The 25,422-nt window shown below is 36.6% G+C and overlaps 2 protein-coding genes across 2 annotated transcripts in view; one reads left to right on the plus strand and one right to left on the minus strand.

Annotated features, from left to right (window-relative positions):
• The window catches only part of LOC119771318 (sphingosine kinase 1-like), an 86,013-nt gene that overhangs the window by 53,244 nt on the left and 7,347 nt on the right, over nucleotides 1–25,422 (plus strand). The window contains exons 3-4 of the mRNA XM_038267188.1: nucleotides 8,365–8,459; nucleotides 14,033–14,148. Coding sequence (XP_038123116.1) covers nucleotides 8,365–8,459; nucleotides 14,033–14,148 — 211 coding nt within the window. The remainder of the gene's footprint in view (nucleotides 1–8,364; nucleotides 8,460–14,032; nucleotides 14,149–25,422) is intronic.
• LOC119771316 ((E3-independent) E2 ubiquitin-conjugating enzyme UBE2O) overlaps nucleotides 1–25,422 on the minus strand; it is a 105,324-nt gene that overhangs the window by 5,518 nt on the left and 74,384 nt on the right. The gene's annotated exons all lie outside the window — the stretch shown is intronic.

The following is a 25,422-nucleotide window of genomic DNA, read 5'->3' on the forward strand; positions in this document are numbered from 1 at the left end:
TTGAGAAAGGGTCAGACCCAACAATGATACTAGATGACTTTCCAATCGTTAAATCACTCTTTTCCCCTGTTATTAGGGGAGTAGATGAAGTGATAATGGGAGGCTTTTGTTTTGAAATTTGCTGTGGGGTGTGTTTTGTATAGGTCCCTAGGGTCTAATAGAAACAAGCTGGTTGAGTTTGGGTCATAATGGCTGAGCAATTTGCATCAATTAACCCATGAGTATAAAGTAGAGGATTTTATTTTGGAAGGTTACTGGAGTCTTATTTTGAAAGACAAGCAGGGTTGTCTGTTGAGGAAAGGATGAGACCCAGCATTGATACTAGATGAATTTACAATCATTAAATTGCTCTTTTTACCTGTCATTAGGTCGATGAAGTGGCAATGGGTGTGAGTCTAATTTTTAAAAAATGGTTGGGTTTGGGTCATAATGTTGAGCCATATGCTGCAAAAAATATATGAGTTTAATATAGGAGCTTTTATTTTTTTAGGGTAAAGAATAGTTGCTAAGAGGGGCCCTTAAAATTAGTTGAAATGAAATAAATAAAAATATAAAATTCTGTTATTAGTGAAAATCTAACTTCCTATCAGTATCACAGCAGTAACCAGCAGCACAGTGAATCTTTCCTACTCCAATTAAACCGCTTTCATCTATTTCAGAGTTCGGTTTGTGCTCAGATGAGTGGTTGGGATGTGAGGAGATGTAGAGAGAAAAACTTTTCTTCTGCAGAGTTTGGGGAGGAGAGGGAACAAAAGAAGGTCGGAAACTAGATTCATCTCTGGAGGAACCATCTTGGCAGAAGATCAAACATTACAGCCGCACATATTGACGTATTTTAATGTGACTGGAGCTGTCTGCTCTGTTTGGCTCCAACAAGATTCTGAGTTTTGCATTTGTTTTGAAATGCAAATAGTTCTCCCACACAGGAATGAAGTTCCTCCTTCTGGATTTCCTGTCTGCCACCATCTTTCAATTTTGTTCTTTTACTGTTCTAAAGAAAATTCCCTTCATACCTTGTATTTGGTGTATAAGAAGCCAGAGGGTGAGCAGAGTTTGATCATATTACCGGCTCATAAAAACTGATAAAAATTATTTTGCTAAATGCCATCAGAACACTAATAATATTAAGTATGTCCACCACATAGGATCAGTCCAATTGCTGCACATTTTCAGAAAGGTCCAAACAGAAAATAGACGATGCAAAGAGCAGTGTTGCCAACTTAGCGCTTTAGTCGCTATATTTAGCCACTTTTCAGACCCCTCTAGCACTTTGATTTCTAAAAAGCTCCTAAAAGGGCGTTGTCTTTCACGGCTGTGCACGTTAGTGCAGTTCAAAGAGCACACGCACACACCTGCTCATGGTTGGCTGTTTGGAAACTGTGCTTGGGATTAATATGAATGCTGAAGAAAACTTTAAAAAGGGAAGAAAGCATTTTGATTTCTAAAAAGCTCCTAGCGCCAAATCTAGAGACTTTTTTCTGCTACCGGAGACTTTGGAGACAACATCTAAAAGCAGCGAACTCTGCTCTCCAGAGCGAGTAGATTGGTAACCCCGCCTCCTGCTCTCCTCTATCTTGTCTGCTGTCATGATTCATGCAGCTATTATTTCATCCAAATGAAAAATGGAGAACAGATAAGCAGATCATGGCTTGTCTACAGTGAAAAGAAGGACTGGGTTATTTACTTTGGCCTTTTTGGAAACACAGGAAGGAGCAATCAGCTAAGTGAGCTTAGTGCTTGGAAAAAATCTTTCATTCCTTTAGAGACAGCATGAAAAGTCAGCTGAGTACAAAACATAGAGAGGAAAACAAGAAGAAAAGGGACAAGAAGAGAGGGACACAACCTAGAACAGATAATGGATGTCTATTCTATTAACATTTCTCTATCTGTAGAACGGGTCTATTTTATGTGTTGTCTTCTCAATTCAGAGGGGCCCCTGCCTGTCTTTGCCTAGGGCCCCACATTTCCTAATTTCGCCCCTGGCCGCTTGTATCGGGGATCTAGTTCTTACAGTCATGATTTGGATATCATGACCATCGGGTAGAGAGCTGTGCCTCGGTTTACCAAATGAAAGATGAGAATCAGACCCTCCAGGTTAGAGGCTGTGGTTCTCGACTAGAATGTTTTCCCCCTTCTGGTCAGAGGAGACGTTCTGCCTCATGTGGAGGAGCTGAAGTTTCTTGGATTCCTGTCCGTATGGTAACTTTTGAGTCCAAATCCAGGCAGAGGCACTACAGCAAAGCACTCCAGCCAGAGTACATTGTACCAATATTTACACAGGGCTGATGAAGATTCTCAGTCATCCAGGTCATAGTCATTTTGAAGACGTTTCGCCACCTCTCCAGGAAGCTTTCTCAGAAAAGAAAGCTTCCTGGAGAGGTGGTGAAACGTCTTCAAATCTTGGAAACCAAGTCCAGTGGATATTTATTTAACTTTTACGAAACAAGATTTACATCTTTATCTGTTTTTCTCCTTTAAGTCTTTAATGTGTGCGTCCAGTGAAAGGCAGTGGTTTTACTACCTTCCTTCATGCTTAGGTAGAAAAGCTTTTAGCTCTATATAATGTTCATCTTTTTCTATCAAAATGAAAATAACTGTACCTTTCAATATGTTCAATGTTTCAGCATAAATTGAATATTTTTTTCAAACTCTGAATTCACAGAAAGTCCAGCTACACCAAGATTTACCCTCAAATTGATACCAAATATGTTAAAGGAAAAGTCCGGTCAGCAAGGAATAATCAATGGATCATCATTTATACCTAAACCTAATACGTTTGCAGAGATTTAATTATTTCAGCATTAATCAGTAAAAAAAATAAAAACAATTATGCAATCAACAACAATTATTGAGTTATTTTGCGGTTTGCGGTGATTTAATTAATTTAGTGTTAATCGGAAGAAAAATAAAAAATTTTGTCGCGATCACTGAGTCTGGGAGCGGCCATTTTTGCCCAAATATAGTAACCCCTCCCTCCTGCCATCTTCCAGCAGTGACGTCACGGTGCGGTAAGCCTAGCGCCATTCTCCCCGCTTTACAAGCTAAATCAATGGGAACTACTAGACACATCTGCAATCAACAACAATTATTGAAGATTTCCAGAGGACTTCACCATTGAAATTCACCAGAGCTATAGTGAAACTGATCCTGATCCTCCACGGACGGGTTGGTCGTTGGATCGCCAACTTGAAGAGGGAGGATTTGCCATCGAACTTCTGGCCAGAGAAAAAACCCGTAATATGTAGCCAACATTTGGAAGAAGAATGTTTTCAAGATGACTTGGATAATAGCGCGTTGTGACAAACACCAGATACAGCACTGGGACTTGATCAACAGCCGATACCGCACCGTGACGTCACTAACCAGTAGGTGGCAGTAGTGTTCTTTGACAAACATGGATGCCTCCAGTAAAGCACATTCACATGAAAACCACTCTTAGTTAAAAACACTGATCATTTATTGAACAGGATGGAATAATTTCAGATTTAAAGGACTTTCAGATGTTTGAATTCTGAATGTGAGCATTAAATCTCATGGATTTTTTTTCTTATTATTTTATTTTATTCTTTGCTTCTATGTCGTCCACAATGTTTGATTCATTTAACCGAGGAAACATGTTGTTAGACTTGCGATCGTGTTGAAACCCAAGGTTATGTGCTGATCTTCACTGCATGAATGAGAAGCGTCGTGACTGAAACTGTGACGCTCTGGTGTTCATCGTGATGCGCTCGTTCTTTACCTCACAGCAAACCCTCTGCTATTTACCTCCAGACACAGAGACGAAGACTAACCACTGACATCGATCAGGGATTTTTACCCAAAGAGGAAAGCAAACAATTAAAGTGATTGGTTGAGACAAGGCTACATTGATTTGTATGAACTCTGACCACACAGACATTAAATCTCTTTCCTATTAGAGCCCATTAATCCAGCTGTGTATGTATAGACTCCAAGAATTTAATTTCTTTTCAAAATTCAATCAAGAGTTTTCCTAAAATAAAAAAGGGTTTTACTGTTCAACACTTCCTATGAAGGCCTACTGGTAAATTCATAGTTTAAATAAAGTCTGTGTGATATGGCTAGAATATGTATCACAAAACAAAAGTATTTTGTACCAGTATATTAATTATTGATTCAAGTTTTTTTACCTATTTGAAATAAAGCCAAGGGGTTAAAAAGCACCTTAACCATATTTAAACATGACCTTTAACCTCTAACACCAACACTTCCAATCTTGATTAGTTTGGCTCTAAGAGGTTGAGATGCTGAATACGTCTCTGCCTGCATCCCCCAGAAAACCACCTGGTTCTGGATCAAAGTTTAACGGAAGAATTCAGTGTTTTATTGCATGTGTGCATCATGACGTATCTTGATATAAATCTATAATCCAGCCCTAGCTTAAATGAATCCATTTTTACCCCCAACATGCTGCAATGCATATTTCCGCCCAAACGGCATAGAAAGATGCTTCTCATTAAATACATAACACTAAAGTTTTTTCTTCCTGTAAATCTGAGCCTGCAGTATTTATGGCGTAAAATCTTTTTGAGTCATATTCAGGAGAGGCTTCAAACTAAGCATCTATAACTAGAGACACTAGTGGTATCTGCTAAGAAACACAGGTGGTACTGGTTTATCAGCAGCGATGCAATGATAAATCTGTGCAACCTCATGCTACGCTATGCATTTGCTCTGTCTGCACTGATGAAGTTTCACTCGTTGGAGCAGGCTATAGGCCTGCTACACCCAGCTAATTGAAAATCTGAGCGTGAATAGGGGGAATAGCAGCCTAGTGGTTACCATAGAGCTTAGAATCCAGATGTTCTGAGTTTAAGCCCCACTTCCACGGTCTGCCACTCTGGGTTCCTGAGCAAGACCCTTAAATGGTAAATGTCCTGTACTTATATAGCGCTTTTATTCAAGTCAGAAGACTTGACCAAAGCGCTTTACACTACATTCATTCACCCATTCACGCACACACTGATGGTGGCAAGCTACATTGTAGCCACAGCTGCCCTGGGTCTCACTGACAGAAGCGGGGCTGCCGTACACTGGCACCACCGGGCCCTCTGACCACCATCAGTAGACAATGCAGGTGAAGTGTCTTTGCCAAGGACACAACGATACTGAAAGCCAGAGCCGGGGCTTGAACCGTCAATCCTTCGATTTCAGGGCAAACTGTCACTGCCACTGTCTAAAAGTCCACCATTAAATTCAAGCACTTTCAAGGACTTTCCACAACTAGTTTCCTCAAAGAACTAGTTTCCATGCATGTTAGCATTTACTTCTGCTACATTAAATATCAAATCTAAATAAACCCCAAAACTTACAATGACTTTCAAGGATGGATGTTGTTTTATGGTCGTTTTCAAAATCTTTCAAGGCCTCGACATTAAATATTTGAAATTCAGAAACTTTCTGGGATTTTTAGGGACTTATGGGAATGAAGTAATTTCATTCAAATTGATATCGTGTGTTAGATCCTTTATACATTGGATGATTTCCATGCCTTTAGTTTTGTTAGTTTTGATGATTAGCGCCAGCATTAGTAAAGCAGGCCATACACTGTAGGATATTTTCAATCGTTTCACGCAGCAACAGCTCAAACTGTACATCAGCGGTCCTCAACGTTTTCCAGGCCTCCTACATCCAACGCCACTGTCGCCCCTTAACCCGACACTGCTCCCCCAGGCACAACGGCAGCTCACCGCTCCCCAAGGGGATGGGTTAAATGCAGAGAGTGAATTTCGTTGTGCTGTACACGTTACGGTGTAATGACAATAAAACGCTGGAAAGGAAATGAATAGTAAAGAGAAACAGAGAGCGATCCAAAGTTCTACGTAGCTGTGGTACGGCCAGAAAACGACCATGTAGCAGCGGTAGACAAAAGAAACAACTACATGCCATGGCCAATCCCCTCATTTCGTTGCTCTAACCACAGCTACCAACTTTCAAATTGTCCTTACTCTGTTGAATTTGGCAATCAGTAATAAAAAAGGTTGTCTGTATTTAAAGTGCCTTGTGTAGCCAACCCTGCACCGGTTTTTATTGTCCATCTTCAGTTTTTGGTTAGTTTTTCCTCCAGCTGAAACTGTGACGCAACGTAAACAGAAAAATGGTCAATATGCTGAGGGGAGCTTAACTTACGGAAGAGGATTAGGGCCACTGGGAAAAAAAAAAGTAAACTGATTTTTTAATTTTATTTCAGTTTAACATGGGAAAAAAGTCAGAATTCTGAGAAAAAAGTCAGAACTCTGACTTTAATCTCAGAATTCTGACTGAATTCTGACAATAAAAAAAAGTCAGAATTCTGAGATTAAAGTCAGAATTCTGAGGAAAAAAAGTCAGAATTCTGAAATTCATACTATACTGAAATAAAATAAAAAAAAATCAGTTAACTTTTTTTTTTTTCCAGTGGCCCTAATCCTCTTCCGTATTAACTGGCCTCAGACAGAGCTGTGGGGTTTTTCATTAAGGTATCAGTTTAATATCTAATAGATTTTCTAACCAAACAACTGACTTAATTCATTTGTTTTGAGACCTTAAAAACACAAGCTTCTTTTTGGTGGGGCAGTTTGTCTTGTCACCAGTGTCGTCCTCTCTCAAACTACTCAACCACAGATCAATTGAACAAAGAGCTTGTTGGTGGTTAATTTGTTAATTTGTTTGATCTGCAAGATGCTCCACGCTTCATTTAAGCCTGCAGATCAACATTCCTCCCATCTGAGGCCCCGTCCACACGAAGCCGAACCCTGGCCTAAACGCACAAATTTTTCACCAAACCAGCCTCTCATCCATACGAAGCCGGCGTTTCGGGGGTCTGTAAACGATCTTTTTTTTATTAAGCCTTCAGAGTGGGAAGATTTCGAAACGTCGTTTTCGCGTTTCCATCTTTACGCTCTAACCGCATATTTTTTTTTTACACGCATGCGTCATAGCGTCGCCTCTAAACACGCATGCGCGACACAGTATCACAACAACAATGGCGCCGTTGCTGCTCATGCTACTCACCCTGCTGTCGGGCTTACAACAGAATCTTCTTCTTCTGGAATATCTCCAGGAAGAACAGAGCAATATCGACCACATAGTTCAGCACCTGAATTTGACTTAACCACGAAAATGGACCCGCAGGGCAACCATGTATAAATATTACTGCGCATGCCCAACATTTCGTCGCCTATTTTTGCTTTGGCACCACAGCGCCACTTACAGGCCTGGCATACATTTTGCAGCGTTTTCATGCATTCGTGTGGACGATCACATTTATTTTACGTCTCCGTCTTTACGGCAAACGTTTTGGAAAATATCAGCGTTTCGTGTTCATTTTAACTTCGTGTGGACGGGGCCTAAGATCCTTTCATTTAGGCACTGAAGAGGAAAGGAGATTAAAAGTGCAGCTCTCTATCTATTTACTCTAACTGTATCATCTCCATCTGATCTCAAACCAGGGGCACCACCAGGAATTTGGGGCCCTATGAAATACATTGATGACAAAAAAAATATGTAAGCTTTTAAACTAGTTTAAAGACACATTGATTTGTTTCATTCATTATCACTATTTAAAATGATGTGCACGTGAAACTTAAGCCCCGGTACGAGCAAACTGCCGGTGACAGACAGGGATACCTGATGGGATGCAGGATGGGGGTTTGATCAATATATTCATGCTTTGTTTTGCTGTTTACTGCTTAAAAATTAGGGAGAAAAATTACTTGTACAAAAATAACTTATTTCACTGCTGTACAGCTCAGACAGTACAGCGGAACAAATTTAATTCAATTCAGTTTATTTCTATAACGCCAAATTCACAACACATCATCTTAAGGCACTTTACAGTTCAACCAGATCATACAGTCAAATTTATTCAAAGTTTTCTATCTAAGGAAAACCAGTTGATTGGATCGACTCATTGACTCTTCAGCAATCCCTCACACCAAGCATGCTTGTAGTGACAGTGGAGAGGAAAAACTCCCTTTTAACAGGAAGAAACCTCCAGCAGAACCAGGCTCAGTGTGAGCGGCCATCTGCTGAGGCCCACTGGGGTTCAAGTGTAGTAAATCTTTTCTTCTTCTTTTGGGCCCCCCCTCACTCAAGGGCCCTTAGAATCTTCCTAACATCCCCCCCCCCCACCCCCCACCCCCATATGCTGCCCGTGTCTCATCTATCCGTCCCAGCACCTCCCTTCTCACCAATAAAACCAGTTTACTGTGACTGAAACTGACTGTAAGAAGCTGGACCTACAAGAGGACAAAACCCTGATCTGTTATTTGAGCGGGATGAAACATTTTGGAAGTGATCAGCTGTGACACAGAAGATTTTATCTTACCTGAATCCCATCTTATCCTTTTGTTTTATGTTTTACAGAAAGGCAGAACCATGCCCGGGAGAAAGTGAGAGAAGCTGACCTGTCCCAGTGGGACGCTTTAGTCATCATATCAGGAGACGGACTTCTGCACGAGGTACAGAAAAACCCATCATACCAAGCATCTGTTTGGTGCTGAAACGGGACTCCTCTAAAGTGGCGATTAGGGAAAATAGTCGAGGATAACAAATAATTAAGAAGGGACTGGTTTTTGTCACGTGAATTTTTAACTAACTTTTAAAGAGTAAAAAAAACAAAAATGCAAATTAGACAGTTTCTAGTTTTCTATCCATCGGAGTGAATTAATGATGCAGTGTGAAGCATAATGTCGCCACATGTTGACGTTACGGCTTGGCTGTAGGAGACAGGAAGTAGAGTTAGCATGCTAGCGTTGGATTCTGGAAAGTCGTACTTAGTTTATCATGTCAGCTGGTCTTAGCGATGGTTTATGCCATCTGGAGACATCAGGAGAGAAATGTGACTCTAATGATGGATTCAGGATGCCAGCGACGGCAGAAACAGCTGATCAGCCATGTAAGGTAAACATTTGCTAAGTCAGAACGTATTGTTCTCACTTTCTGATTTTACTAAGCAAATAACCAATGGATTATTATCTTTATTCATGTAAAAAGAGATACTTTTGTATACTAACATTTCTGAATACACATCTAAATTTGGAATATAGGAAAAAACCCTTATTGCACATTTTAAATGAATTGAAAATGGCAAAACATGTTTATATAAATAGTTACTTAAAATTTTTATAGTTGTAGAGTTTTGTCTTAATTACTGCTCTAAGTAGGTTATTCTTTCATGATCTTATTTTTAGGGATGCACGATATAATCGGCCCCCTATTGGTATCGGCCTTAAAACTGAATATCGGACATCGGCCACCCCACCGATATTTAACCCGATATTTGATCAGCTTCTGAGTTTCTAAAGTCTAAAAAAAAATAAATAAAATACTACTTCTTCTTCTTCCTCAAAAACTTCTTTTTTACAGACTTAAAAACTTCTAAAGACGAGGGAAAAAATATTGATCCATTAAAATATCCGTAAACGTTTCAGTGTCACTCTTCCTCCTCAGAGCTCAGATTTAAACAGTTGAGAAATCCGACCCGATGCATGCTGTACGCTGCTGGATTTACGCAAACAAGCTGAACCATTAAACACAATATAAGAAAAATAAACATGACTGTTTTCAACCAAGGTAGGAAAAAAGTGAGCTTAGAAAACTTAGTCAATCCGGAAAACTCCAGTCAGCAAGGAATAATCAATGGATCATTATTTATACCTAAAACTAATATATTTGCAGTGATTTATTGAATTTAGTATTAATCAGTAAAAAAAAAATATAAATAACATTTAAGACAATTTGATGTTTTTACAATATTTAGACTTTAAGTTGCCCAATAAATCGCGGATTGATTTAGACCAGGAGTCTGCAACCTGCAGCTATTTGGACCTTCAACAATGGCTCTTAATAGTGGCTAAAAATGATAGAATACTGTTTTCTTTTTTATTTTATTATTATTATTACAGATAGGGATGCAAGATATAATCGCCCCCCTATCGGTATCGGCCTTAAAACTGAAGATCGGACATCGGCCACCCCACCGATATTTAACCCGATATTTGATCAGCTTCTGAGTTTCTAAAGTCTAAAAAATAAATAAAATACTACTTCTTCTTCTTCCTCAAAAACTTCTTTTTTACAGACTTAAAAACTTCTAAAGACGAGGGAAAAATATTGATACATTAAAATATCCCAATATCTTCATATGCTGATATATTGCCATTTAAAAACACCATATCAATCTCTTTTACTAATGAAATATTGCTATATGTCATCGTTATGCTACGAAATCCCCCGAAAATTCACCAAATGTTGCCATATTTTTATATGTTGATATATTGACGCGGCATCGATCTATTTTACTAACAAAATCTCACAAGAATTTGCAAAATATCACGATCTTCTGAAAGTGAAATAGATCGATATCGCGTTTTTAAAAATCTATTTGATATCAGCATATGAAAATATATTTGAGTATATTATTTTTCAAAGTGTCAGAAATGGATAACAAAACTGCTATTTTCAATGACTACTTATTTTTGTCCAGCTTTAACATCGGTATCGATATCGGTTATCGGCTACATGAGTTTTAAAATATCGGCATATTGGATATCGGCCAAAATCCCAATATCGTGCATCTCTAATTATTTTTATTTAACCAGGAAAAGAAATCGCAAATTGAAAAAAAAAAAAAAAAAAAAAAAACTCTTTTTCAAGGGAGTCCTGGTCAAGAGGCAGCAAATTTACATTATAAACAGACATTAAATTAAATGACAGGTACATAAAAAAACATATCAAGTAAAACAATTACAGATAATTAAGGCTGCTTTAAATTCTTTTACTTTCAACTTAAATGCATTTAAGAATAAAAACTCAGTCAGCTTCCAGTTTCTTTGCAAAAAACCACAATGAGCTGCATAGCTAAAGAGAGAGGGAAGGCCATCTCACCTGAGAGGACAGGTCACAGTGATGTCATAGCTCTACAGTTTGTTATGAACCTTAATGAAGCACGGGAAACAGATTCCAACATTTTAAAGACATAAAGAAACAGGATTCTTATAAAAAAAAGTCACCATGATCTAAGACAGATAAAAACGTGGCGCTTTTAATACTTTTAATTGCCTTTTTTAGAGTATTTCATTACTGTAGAGAAACTTGATCCTATGTCCAAATTAGATGAAGGAAATTTTAATAATCGACCAATCATGATTAATCTGATTAATCATTTCAGCCTCATTTTCCTCCAGTTAGATTTTGGAGATTCCTGCACATCTGATCCCAAAGGAGAGTTTAGGGAAAATTTGAAAGTGGTTCCGTTTGTCCTCCGCCTGAAGGCTCACTCAGCAAAATAACTGAATTTAAATTCTTTTCAGACCTTTTTTTCACGTCTTAGCTGCCAAACAGAGCAAGCTTCTGTTTGCTGAGTGATTTTCCTTTTATTGAAATCTATTTCTTTGGCGTATTTTTTCAGAAAACATTCCAACAATCCTTTTTATTCTGCTTTTGCTAGTTTGCTAGAATATTTTCAGTGTTTTTAAATTGATTTTATGGAGTTAATTCATTATCAAATCAACACTGTTGTCATTTTGGATGGTGATGTAGTAGCAGCCTGCTGCATATTTCAGATGTTTGCTTTGCTCCCACACACGGTTTCAGTCGGTTGCCTTCCACTGACTTCCACAGAACATGATAACTGGAAGGTGAAGTCATTCATTTCCTGGAATCAGGTGTGTTTAGAGCAGAGAAACATCTAAAAATATGCTGAAAACTAGACTTACAGCTGCTCTCAACCAGCTCGTTCCGTATTTTACATTGCTTACATGTTTCCTTTTGTTCTTTTGCCAATTGGTAAGGCTTCAGTGTCTGATGGTTTCATTACCATAAAGAAAACAAAAAATGTAATTATTTCAAAGCGAGTAACAAGAAATTATTTTATAGCTTTAGATTGACAGCAGGTGATGAAGGGGAGTTTTTCAATCTTGAACACAGTTGCACAGATTCCTGCAGGGTCATTAATGTCAGGTCCTAACAAACTATCTTGCCATAGCTTTGATTTGGTGAAATGTGCTTTTGTTTTAATGAAAATACCTTTCTAAACCACATTGAACTTTGAAAGCAGAAATTAATTCATGCTGCAGCCAACTTTAAGAGTGCTTTTGTTTTGAATACCATGAACCAAACAGGGTAGAGATAATACCTTCAGATTCTGAAATATGGTAGATGAAAGGTAATAGTAAGCTAACTCCTCTGGTGGCTCTGCCTATGAAAGAAACCATTTAGAAGACGACCTCAGCCAGTTTCCATGTTAACATGATAGCTGAGCCCATGTCTAGGAGAGAAACATGACTAAACATTAAAAGCAGACCTAGCTTTATCTAAAATCAAAGATATTTCTCTCCAGGATGGAGTCACAGCCGAACAGCAACAGACCAGATTCAGATATTATGACAAGAAAAAGCAGAAACGAATCGTTAGAGATGGAACTTACAGATAATGCAGAATGAGAGTATAGAGATAGAAGGATGAAAAGTGGTCCCTTTGTCCTCCAGCATCTTAAGCCGATAGCAGCATAACTATGCAGATAGCTCAGGATAACCTGAGCTCTTCAAGGTAGACGTTCTAATTGCAGGAAGAAAAAGCAAAATGAGCAACTCTACTATTAGTAAGTTTAAAAAAAAATACTTTGTGTTTATTTTACGCATCAAGCGGAGGGAGATACTTAACTAAAGCTAGCTGCACCAACTGTCAATAAAAGACGCGGCTCCTTTACTCTTCTTTTACAAAAGGAATTCATCTTTCTTACTAAGAATATTATTTACAGCCTGGAAATAAATATTTTTAGATCTGTTCATAGAAATTAGAATCTCCAAAAACAGGTCAAGAATTTTAAGGCAAGGCAAGGCAAATTTATTTGTATAGCACAATTCAGTACAAAGACAATGCAAAGTGCTTTACATGATTAAAATACAGGAAGAATCAAAGCAAGTAGGAAACTAAGGAAATAAGAAATTAGCCTTAATATTCTGATTGCTTGTAAAAAGGAGCGCTACCGCAGGTCAACCAGACTCTAAAATAGCAATAACTTGTGCAATGTAGAATGTGCAATTATTATCTGATACCCTGTGCAATAACTGCATATATAAATATAAATATCCATCTATATATATACCCATGTAAACACCCTGTGCAGTAACCCTGTATAATAAGTATAACAAAAAAGAAAAAGCTGTTGTAGTATATATCTGATGCACCTTTCTCTCCCTTTGTCACAGTCTTCTTCTCTTTTTGATTATTTGAATTGATTTAATGAACACATTTCTCCACTGCAGGATCAATAAATTCAATCAATCAATAGTCAACAAAACAAGAAACTGTTTCCTAAGAGACTAAAAAACACTTCTTAAGGGACAGTGAACACCGAGAAAGAGAAATGATAAAATCAACTTTCTAAAATGGGAATTAGTCAAACCTAAAGTGAAATAAAGGCCAAAGATTTCGGTAAAGTTATTGAAACATGGATTTAGACGTTATCAATAAATATCATATATATTTTCTATTATTCAAACAATTTCAATTCTATTCAGTTTATTTCTATAGCGCTAATTCACATCATGTCATCTCAAGGCACTTTCCAGTTCAACCAGATCATTCATTCAGATTGATTCAAAGTTTTCTATCTAAGGAAAACCAGCTGATTGGATCGACTCATTGACTCTTCAGCAATCCCTCACACTAAGCATGCTTGTAGCGACAGTGGAGAGGAAAAACTCCCTTTGAACAGGAAGAAACCTCCAGCAGAACCAGGCTCAGTGTGAGCGGCCATCTGCTGAGGCCCACTGGGGTTCAAGGAGACAGAAGCAGAGATACAAAAAACAGCTGCAAAAGACAAGTCCAACTCATACTGGAGCTTTACTGAAATAGTTAATATTTATAAGCATTTTATTAATATTCATTAGTTAATCAGCAAAATTCTGACATAAAATTAGAAAATAAATCCTAAAGCATCAGTTTTCCCCCCTTTGCATGCAGCAGAGATGTCCGTTCTTTAGAAAAAAGAAAAAAGGGGTAAAAAGCTGTATTTTCTGTGTTCCAGGTGATAAATGGTCTGCTGGAAAGAGCAGACTGGGAGGAGGCCATCCGCACGCCGCTGGGTATCCTTCCTGGAGGGTCAGGCAATGCTTTGGCTGCATCTGTTCACTACTACTCTGGGTGAGACACTCATGGAAACATGAATCAAAGCACGTTTGGTTGCTTGTTTTGCATAATATTTAATCCTCAAAGATTTAAAAATATATTTCCTCCCCAGATAGCAGCATTATGTTGACTTAGATATATCAAAACTATCCTTGATTTGTTCAAATCCTTTTTAACTTGTATTACTATGAGTTGAGACGGAGAAACGCCCAGTTTACAGTTCAATGGAAACCAGTTGAACCAGTCAGGTAGCATTTCATTCCCGGGTCACATACTTTCATCTACGGATAAAGCGTACTACGAATGACTGGAACCACAATGAATAAATGAAGAGCTACTTTTCTAATGATGTCACCTAAATTACACCAAGATGAGTCACATTTCCTTTGTAGCTAACTAACGATAGCAGCAGCTGGACTTCTATTACAAACCAACACGCAAGTTAGGTTCTTAGTTAGATTTTTAGTGGAGGTAGTTTTATTTTTTAAATATTCTAAACCCCGTCCTTCTGCTAAAGTGTAAAACAGGATCGATCTGCAGACGAGCGGGAGTCCTTTGCTGTTTAGCTGCTGATAAAGCTGTGTTTGAACAGCTGAGGCGTGTAGCTGCTGGTCGTCTGTCACAATATAATGCATTTCTCTAACAGCCATTAATTATTAACAGTTCTGTCCTCTGCAGAATACGGAGGAGGATTAGGGCCACTGGAAAAAAAAAAAAAGTTAACTGATTTTTAAATTTTATTTCAATTTAGTGTGGGAAAAAAGTCAGAATTCTGACTTTAATCTCAGAATTCTGACTTTTTTCTCAAAATTCTGACTTTAAACTCAGAATTCTGGCTTTAATCTCAGAATTCTGACTTTAATCTCAGAATTCTGACTTTAATCTCAGAATTCTGACTTTAATCTCAGAATTCTGACTTTAATCTCAGAATTCTGACTTTAATCTTAGAATTCTGACTTTAATCTCAGAATTCTGGCTTTAATCTCAGAATTCTGGCTTTTATCTCAGAATTCTGACTTTAATCTCAGAATTCTGGCTTTAATCTCAGAATTCTGACTTTAATCTCAGAATTCTGGCTTTTATCTCAGAATTCTGACTTTAATCTCAGAATTCTGGCTTTAATCTCAGAATTCTGGCTTTTATCTCAGAATTCTGACTTTAATCTCAGAATTCTGGCTTTTATCTCAGAATTCTGACTTTAATCTCAGAATTCTGGCTTTTATCTCAGAATTCTGACTTTAATCTCAGAATTCTGACTTTTTTCCAAGAATTCTGACTTTTTTCCAAGAATTCTGACTTTAATCTCAGAATTCTGGCTTTAATCTCAGAATTCTGGCTTTTATCTCAGAATTCTGACTTTAATCTCAGAATTCTGGCTTTTATCTCAGAATTCTGACTTTAATCTCAGAATTCTGGCTTTTATCTCAGAATTCTGGCTTTAATCTCAGAATTCTGGCTTTAATCTCAGAATTCTGGCGTTTATCTCAGAATTCTGGCTTTTATCTCAGAATTCTGGCTTTAATCTCAGAATTCTGGCTTTAATCTCAGAATTCTGGCGTTTATCTCAGAATTCTGACTTTCATCTCAGAATATTGGCTTTTATCTCAGAATTCTGACTTTAATCTCAGAATTCTGGCTTTAATCTCAGATTTCTGACTTTAATCTCAGAATTCTGGCTTTTATCTCAGAATTCTGACTTTAATCTCAGAATTCTGACTTTAATCTCAGAATTCTGACTTTTTTCCAAGAATTCTGACTTTTTTTCCAAGAATTCTGACTTTAATCTCAGAATTCTGGCGTTTATCTCAGAATTCTGGCGTTTATCTCAGAATTCTGACTTTAATCTCAGAATTCTGGCTTTAATCTCAGAATTCTGGCTTTTATCTCAGAATTCTGACTTTAATCTCAGAATTCTGGCTTTTATCTCAGAATTCTGACTTTAATCTCAGAATTCTGGCTTTTATCTCAGAATTCTGACTTTAATCTCAGAATTCTGACTTTTTTCCAAGAATTCTGACTTTTTTCCAAGAATTCTGACTTTAATCTCAGAATTCTGGCTTTAATCTCAGAATTCTGGCTTTTATCTCAGAATTCTGGCTTTTATCTCAGAATTCTGACTTTAATCTCAGAATTCTGGCTTTTATCTCAGAATTCTGACTTTAATCTCAGAATTCTGGCTTTTATCTCAGAATTCTGGCTTTAATCTCAGAATTCTGGCTTTAATCTCAGAATTCTGGCGTTTATCTCAGAATTCTGGCTTTTATCTCAGAATTCTGGCTTTAATCTCAGAATTCTGGCTTTAATCTCAGAATTCTGGCGTTTATCTCAGAATTCTGACTTTCATCTCAGAATATTGGCTTTTATCTCAGAATTCTGACTTTAATCTCAGAATTCTGGCTTTAATCTCAGATTTCTGACTTTAATCTCAGAATTCTGGCTTTTATCTCAGAATTCTGACTTTAATCTCAGAATTCTGACTTTAATCTCAGAATTCTGGCTTTTTTCCAAGAATTCTGACTTTTTTCCAAGAATTCTGACTTTAATCTCAGAATTCTGGCGTTTATCTCAGAATTCTGGCGTTTATCTCAGAATTCTGACTTTAATCTCAGAATTCTGGCTTTAATCTCAGAATTCTGACTTTAATCTCAGAATTCTGGCTTTTATCTCAGAATTCTGACTTTAATCTCAGAATTGTGTATTTTATCTCAGAATTCTGACTTTAATCTCAGAATTCTGGCTTTTATCTCAGAATTCTGACTTTAATCTCAGAATTCTGACTTTTTTCCAAGAATTCTGACTTTCATCTCAGAATATTGGCTTTTATCTCAGAATTCTGACTTTAATCTCAGAATTCTGGCTTTAATCTCAGATTTCTGACTTTAATCTCAGAATTCTGGCTTTTATCTCAGAATTCTGACTTTAATCTCAGAATTCTGACTTTAATCTCAGAATTCTGACTTTTTTCCAAGAATTCTGACTTTTTTCCAAGAATTCTGACTTTAATCTCAGAATTCTGGCGTTTATCTCAGAATTCTGGCGTTTATCTCAGAATTCTGACTTTAATCTCAGAATTCTGGCTTTAATCTCAGAATTCTGACTTTAATCTCAGAATTCTGGCTTTTATCTCAGAATTCTGACTTTAATCTCAGAATTGTGGATTTTATCTCAGAATTCTGACTTTAATCTCAGAATTCTGGCGTTTATCTCAGAATTCTGGCGTTTATCTCAGAATTCTGACTTTAATCTCAGAATTCTGGCTTTAATCTCAGAATTCTGACTTTAATCTCAGAATTCTGACTTTTTTCTCAAAATTCTGACTTTAAACTCAGAATTCTGGCTTTAATCTCAGAATTCTGACTTTAATCTCAGAATTCTGACTTTAATCTCAGAATTCTGACTTTAATCTCAGAATTCTGACTTTAATCTCAGAATTCTGACTTTAATCTTAGAATTCTGACTTTAATCTCAGAATTCTGGCTTTAATCTCAGAATTCTGGCTTTTATCTCAGAATTCTGACTTTAATCTCAGAATTCTGGCTTTAATCTCAGAATTCTGACTTTAATCTCAGAATTCTGGCTTTTATCTCAGAATTCTGACTTTAATCTCAGAATTCTGGCTTTAATCTCAGAATTCTGGCTTTTATCTCAGAATTCTGACTTTAATCTCAGAATTCTGGCTTTTATCTCAGAATTCTGACTTTAATCTCAGAATTCTGGCTTTTATCTCAGAATTCTGACTTTAATCTCAGAATTCTGACTTTTTTCCAAGAATTCTGACTTTTTTTCCAAGAATTCTGACTTTAATCTCAGAATTCTGGCTTTAATCTCAGAATTCTGGCTTTTATCTCAGAATTCTGACTTTAATCTCAGAATTCTGGCTTTTATCTCAGAATTCTGACTTTAATCTCAGAATTCTGGCTTTTATCTCAGAATTCTGGCTTTAATCTCAGAATTCTGGCTTTAATCTCAGAATTCTGGCGTTTATCTCAGAATTCTGGCTTTTATCTCAGAATTCTGGCTTTAATCTCAGAATTCTGGCTTTAATCTCAGAATTCTGGCGTTTATCTCAGAATTCTGACTTTCATCTCAGAATATTGGCTTTTATCTCAGAATTCTGACTTTAATCTCAGAATTCTGGCTTTAATCTCAGATTTCTGACTTTAATCTCAGAATTCTGGCTTTTATCTCAGAATTCTGACTTTAATCTCAGAATTCTGACTTTAATCTCAGAATTCTGACTTTTTTCCAAGAATTCTGACTTTTTTCCAAGAATTCTGACTTTAATCTCAGAATTCTGGCGTTTATCTCAGAATTCTGGCGTTTATCTCAGAATTCTGACTTTAATCTCAGAATTCTGGCTTTAATCTCAGAATTCTGGCTTTTATCTCAGAATTCTGACTTTAATCTCAGAATTCTGGCTTTTATCTCAGAATTCTGACTTTAATCTCAGAATTCTGGCTTTTATCTCAGAATTCTGACTTTAATCTCAGAATTCTGACTTTTTTCCAAGAATTCTGACTTTTTTCCAAGAATTCTGACTTTAATCTCAGAATTCTGGCTTTAATCTCAGAATTCTGGCTTTTATCTCAGAATTCTGGCTTTTATCTCAGAATTCTGACTTTAATCTCAGAATTCTGGCTTTTATCTCAGAATTCTGACTTTAATCTCAGAATTCTGGCTTTTATCTCAGAATTCTGGCTTTAATCTCAGAATTCTGGCTTTAATCTCAGAATTCTGGCGTTTATCTCAGAATTCTGGCTTTTATCTCAGAATTCTGGCTTTAATCTCAGAATTCTGGCTTTAATCTCAGAATTCTGGCGTTTATCTCAGAATTCTGACTTTCATCTCAGAATATTGGCTTTTATCTCAGAATTCTGACTTTAATCTCAGAATTCTGGCTTTAATCTCAGATTTCTGACTTTAATCTCAGAATTCTGGCTTTTATCTCAGAATTCTGACTTTAATCTCAGAATTCTGACTTTAATCTCAGAATTCTGGCTTTTTTTCCAAGAATTCTGACTTTTTTCCAAGAATTCTGACTTTAATCTCAGAATTCTGGCGTTTATCTCAGAATTCTGGCGTTTATCTCAGAATTCTGACTTTAATCTCAGAATTCTGGCTTTAATCTCAGAATTCTGACTTTAATCTCAGAATTCTGGCTTTTATCTCAGAATTCTGACTTTAATCTCAGAATTGTGTATTTTATCTCAGAATTCTGACTTTAATCTCAGAATTCTGGCTTTTATCTCAGAATTCTGACTTTAATCTCAGAATTCTGACTTTTTTTCCAAGAATTCTGACTTTCATCTCAGAATATTGGCTTTTATCTCAGAATTCTGACTTTAATCTCAGAATTCTGGCTTTAATCTCAGATTTCTGACTTTAATCTCAGAATTCTGGCTTTTATCTCAGAATTCTGACTTTAATCTCAGAATTCTGACTTTAATCTCAGAATTCTGACTTTTTTCCAAGAATTCTGACTTTTTTCCAAGAATTCTGACTTTAATCTCAGAATTCTGGCGTTTATCTCAGAATTCTGGCGTTTATCTCAGAATTCTGACTTTAATCTCAGAATTCTGGCTTTAATCTCAGAATTCTGACTTTAATCTCAGAATTCTGGCTTTTTATCTCAGAATTCTGACTTTAATCTCAGAATTGTGGATTTTATCTCAGAATTCTGACTTTAATCTCAGAATTCTGGCGTTTATCTCAGAATTCTGGCGTTTATCTCAGAATTCTGACTTTAATCTCAGAATTCTGGCTTTAATCTCAGAATTCTGACTTTAATCTCAGAATTCTGGCGTTTATCTCAGAATTCTGGCGTTTATCTCAGAATTCTGACTTTAATCTCAGAATTCTGGCTTTAATCTCAGAATTCTGACTTTAATCTCAGAATTCTGGCTTTTATCTCAGAATTCTGACTTTAATCTCAGAATTGTGGATTTTTATCTCAGAATTCTGACTTTAATCTCAGAATTCTGGCTTTTATCTCAGAATTCTGACTTTAATCTCAGAATTCTGACTTTTTTCCAAGAATTCTGACTTTAATCTCAGAATTCTGGCTTTAATCTCAGAATTCTGGCTTTTATCTCAGAATTCTGGCTTTAATCTCAGAATTCTGGCTTTTATCTCAGAATTCTGACTTTAATCTCAGAATTCTGGCTTTTATCTCAGAATTCTGACTTTAATCTCAGAATTCTGGCTTTAATCTCAGAATTCTGACTTTAATCTCAGAATTCTGGCTTTAATCTCAGAATTCTGGCTTTTATCTCAGAATTCTTGCTTTAATCTCAGAATTCTGGCTTTTATCTCAGAATTCTGGCTTTAATCTCAGAATTCTGGCTTTAATCTCAGAATTCTGGCTTTAATCTCAGAATTCTGGCTTTTATCTCAGAATTCTGACTTTAATCTCAGAATTCTTGCTTTTATCTCAGAATTCTGACTTTAATCTCAGAATTCTGGCTTTAATGTCAGAATTCTGACTTTAATCTCAGAATTCTGGCTTTAATCTCAGAATTCTGGCTTTTATCTCAGAATTCTGACTTTTTTCCAAGAATTCTGACTTTTTTCCCAGAATTCTGACTTTAATCTCAGAATTCTGGCTTTAATCTCATAATTCTGGCTTTTATCTCAGAATTCTGACTTTTTTCCAAGAATTCTGACTTTTTTCCCAGAATTCTGACTTTAATCTCAGAATTCTGGCTTTAATCTCAGAATTCTGGCTTTAATCTCAGAATTCTGGCTTTAATGTCAGAATTCTGACTTTAATCTCAGAATTCTGACTTTTTTCCAAGAATTCTGACTTTAATCTCAGAATTCTGGCTTTAATCTCAGAATTCTGGCGTTTATCTCAGAATTCTGGCTTTAATCTCAGAATTCTGGCGTTTATCTCAGAATTCTGAATTTAATCTCAGAATTCTGGCTTTTATCTCAGAATTCTGACTTTAATCTCAGAATTCTGGCTTTAATCTCAGAATTCTGATTTTAATCTCAGAATTCTGGCTTTAATCTCAGAATTCTGGCTTTAATCTCAGAATTCTGGCTTTAATCTCAGAATTCTGGCGTTTATCTCAGAATTCTGGCTTTAATCTCAGAATTCTGGCGTTTATCTCAGAATTCTGAATTTAATCTCAGAATTCTGGCTTTTATCTCAGAATTCTGACTTTAATCTCAGAATTCTGGCTTTAATCTCAGAATTCTGATTTTAATCTCAGAATTGTGGATTTTAATGTAGATGGGCACCATGAAGGAAGAGATGTGGAGCACTCAGCTTCACTGACAAAGATGTGAGTTGTTTGAGGTGGCCAGTGACACATTGGTGGAAAATGACGGAATTAGGCAACTTTTTACGTGCCCGAGGGGTCCCCTCATTAATGAAGGAGCAGAAGGTCATTAAATCAAGAGAGCTAATCTCTAAAACAGACATGGCTATGACTTGATGCTAACATGTTTGTTAGCTGTCAGAGTTCTGAGAAAAAAGTCAGGACCTTATTCAACCTTAGGGAAGAGAAATGGCTCAGAGACAGAAAATGTAAATTGTAATAATCGTTCAGGGTTTTCCTCTTGTTTCAGCATCAGGACTGTTTTTCTCATCATAGATATTTTTACCGTTAACTCCAGAAGTGACCAACATGTAACTCTTCCCAGTCTGCCAAGATTCTTGTTTGTAGGCTAGTAAGTTTGTTAAAAATGTATTTAAAAGAAGAATATTACTTTTCTCCTAATGATGTTTAACTCGCTCCAGCCATCATTATTGTAGTTACCCAAAAAATCCACCAGGTGGAGCTCTAGAAACCCTGTAAATTCAATGATCTCATAACGACTGAGTTTGAAGTCAAGATATGAAACTTTAGGTCATTCTGTGTCTATTTTAAAGTAATCAAATAAAGAAAATCAAAATGCAAATGGAAACGATTGTGTTCAGTTTATTTCTTTGCATCACTGCTGGATAATATTCTGTCTTTTCTGTTGAATGTTGAAATCTCAACATTCAGATTTCAATTAACTTGTCGCCTGTGTAAAGTTCACACTAAGATTGCGTATTGGCGTGGGTGATGCAATGCGATACGTGTCACAGTACTTTGGTCACAACATGATCTTAGATGATATTAATGAAGGGTGGAGTCAGAGTAAAAACATATGCAAGATGGGGTCCCTCCAGTGGCTGGAAGTTGGAGGGAAGTTGTCTGCCGTTCTGCTGGCGTTTGACTGGAAGGGCCATTTTAAATGGCTGCTACTGTATGGGATTTATTTTCTTCTTTGAGACCTGGAAAAACATTGAAAACTGAGCTGAACAAAGTACATAAAAAGTGAACAGATAAAGAAAGGCTCAGTGGAGATTATTTCTCCCTCAGATTCATTCATCACCTGGTTTTATCTGCCAGTCAGCCTCTCATCAAACAAAGCTCCTCTGTCCAGAACAGCAGCTACAACAGGAGGAAGGGACCAGACTCTGCTTTGTTCGCTCTCCTCTGACGCTCCTGTTCCAGCCAGAGAGCCAGATGCTATGTGCTATTATTCCCAGCTGAACGCTGACTTCGCTGCAGCTTTGAGAAATAACTGAGTTAGAGTGAGAATGTGTCCGTCGTTATGTAACGACCCCATGAACGGCCTCCTGCTGCTGTATACAAACAGAAAGCTGCAGGTGGTTATTCTACTGATTGGACCATAGAGACACGGTAAATAGATAAATATCCGTTTAATCATCCACCTGTTTTAATGCAGGTGGAGGATGAATTTTCTGGCTGTAGCCTGTTAGCAGGAAGTTTGGACGTGTTTCCACCGTGTTGCATGCACTTTAGATTTAATTCCAATAATAGATTCTGGAATGTATGGCAGGCCATTTTGACATTTATTAGAAGCGCTGTTCCCTCTATTCTATTTGTTGATCTCTAAAATCAGATTCTTCCTGCTCAAAACTAGATTCTTACTGGTCAGAACTGTACATATAGATATCCTAAGTTACATTTTTGCCAGCAAAAATTAAAATTCAGCATGCAAAAATATAATTGTACAAGTTATAAACTTAAAAAAAAAAATTAATGTTAGATAAAATATGTTTTAAGTATCTAAAACTGCATTTTGGATAGTTATTAGTAAAATTTAGATATCTGAAATTTCTATTTAACTAGTCACATATCAAAAGTTAATATCTGTAATTATTTAGTTTTTTCTGTCAAGAATTGGTTTTCTGGATATCTGAGATGTTATATTCATTTTTGATATCTGAAATAGTAATTATGACTATTAGTAACTCTATTATGGAGATCTGGAATTAGAGTTCATCCTCATCAGAATTCATTTTTAGATTGGAAGAATGTTATTTTAAGCCCAGTGCACATGAATGGAAAACGTAACGTCATTTGTACCAGTAAGAATTACATTTCAGATATTTGAAATGTTTATTTTAGATAGGAAGAATCTTATTTTAGATATCTGGAATGTTCAATTTTTACTAGAAATGCATTTGAGAAATCTGGATTACATATTCAGTCAGGCTAATAAATGTCAAAACGGCTTGCCAAAGGATATGTGCTAATCCCGAGAGCTCCGCTTTCCTTATTGTTCTCATCATTGCCGTTGGTTTTTACGAGGCTGTCATAAACTTAGATTATTACAAGAAAGAGGAAGGGTTTAAACTGAATGAATCTATTGAATCAAAGACTGATGCCCATTAAAGGTTAAAAACTTTCCTTCTGTTTAAGAGATTTTTTCTTTTTTTAACCGAACTTAAATTATTATAGAAATAGAGTGAATTCATGTCACTTTGGATCGGGCCCATTTTTAACAAGAACACCAGAAGCGATGACAATAATTAATATGGAATCAATGCATCTCTAATGCTGGAGATAGGCACCAGCATCCCTCGCTACCCCACTCAGGACAAGCGTGTTAGATAATGGATGGATGGATGGATGGATGGATGGATGGATGGATGGATGGATGGATGGATGGATGGATGGATGGATGGATGGATGGATGGATGGATGGATGGATGGATGGATGGATGGATGGATGGATGGATGGATGGATGGATGGATGGATGGATGGATCTCTAATTCAATCCAAGTCAGAACAGAATCGGTTTCTTTCTGCTGTGATTAAAAGAAAGTTTCCAGGTTCAAATTTCTCCTGAATTACAATTAAATACAATAAATGCTCCTTTTTCCTCTTTCTACAGGGACTAAAAATGTTGTAATGTAAATATATATATATATATATATATTTTATACTTTAGGTTGATAAAAAAAACAAACTAATCCTTTATCTAGACGAGAGGTCCTTAGCTTCCAGGTCCCGTAATGTCCCAACTGATGGTGCCCAGAGGTAGCCTCCTGAGACCATCCTGATCTCGCGAGCTTTCAAGGTTTCACTCGCAGATCAGTCTGGAGACTCTCCGTTGAAGAAAATTTTTATGAAATTTCAAGGACCTTTCTAGATAAGAGCAAAAATGTCAGATCAATTAGAATATGACAATATTTTTGATTAGAATAATTAGAGCAAACCAGTAATTAGGCAGAATAGTTAATAGTACGGCATCCCTGTCTGCCAAAGCTCTCGGTTTGATCCGGAAGAAGCGGCCGGCGGCAAACTTTTTTTGTTCTTCATTTCGGCCAGAGGCAACATGGCGGTGGAAAACAGACAGGGGTGCCGTACTAGCTGTGATCGGCTTAGTTGTTTCACCCAGTCTGATAAGAGGAAAAACTCTAATAGCTGTCTGTTAGTAGCTAATTGACGTTTTGTAATTCTGTTTAACAAAAAAAATTCCTCATTGAGCCGGGAACAGCGCTGAGCCCAGCCGTTGTGTCACGTGACCAAATGAGCTGATTTCATTGGCTAGAAGCTGCTCGACTCTATCGAGTGTAGATTGCTTTGGCTTGAGTTCAGCAAAACAACACTTTTGCAGCTTAAAATTTACCAGATAAAAATTGAGTGTAAGGAATTCAATGTCTAAAACATTTCAGTGTTTAAAATTCGGTGTTAAAAAAATTCAGTGTTTAAAATGATGCTTAAAATTTGGTGTTAAAAAAAAGGCAGATTCCAATGAGACTGTTTTTCTTCTATAATCCTCCCCCTTAAAGGGCCAGGGTGAAACACGGTTATTTTAGATGTTTCACAGCTTGAATTTTGTTGCCTTTAAAATTCAGATCAATTCAACAATTGAAATCAGATCCGATTTTTTCCAAAACAATATATGTTATTTGTCCTTTTATTATGAAACTTAAGTGAAGAAAATAAATAATTTAAACAGATTTTGTCACAAAAAAATATAAAATGAGATTTTTCAGC

This window comes from Cyprinodon tularosa, unplaced genomic scaffold (genome assembly GCF_016077235.1).
Source record: "Cyprinodon tularosa strain WSP-4 unplaced genomic scaffold, ASM1607723v1 ctg665, whole genome shotgun sequence".
Taxonomy (NCBI): Eukaryota; Metazoa; Chordata; class Actinopteri; order Cyprinodontiformes; family Cyprinodontidae; genus Cyprinodon; species Cyprinodon tularosa.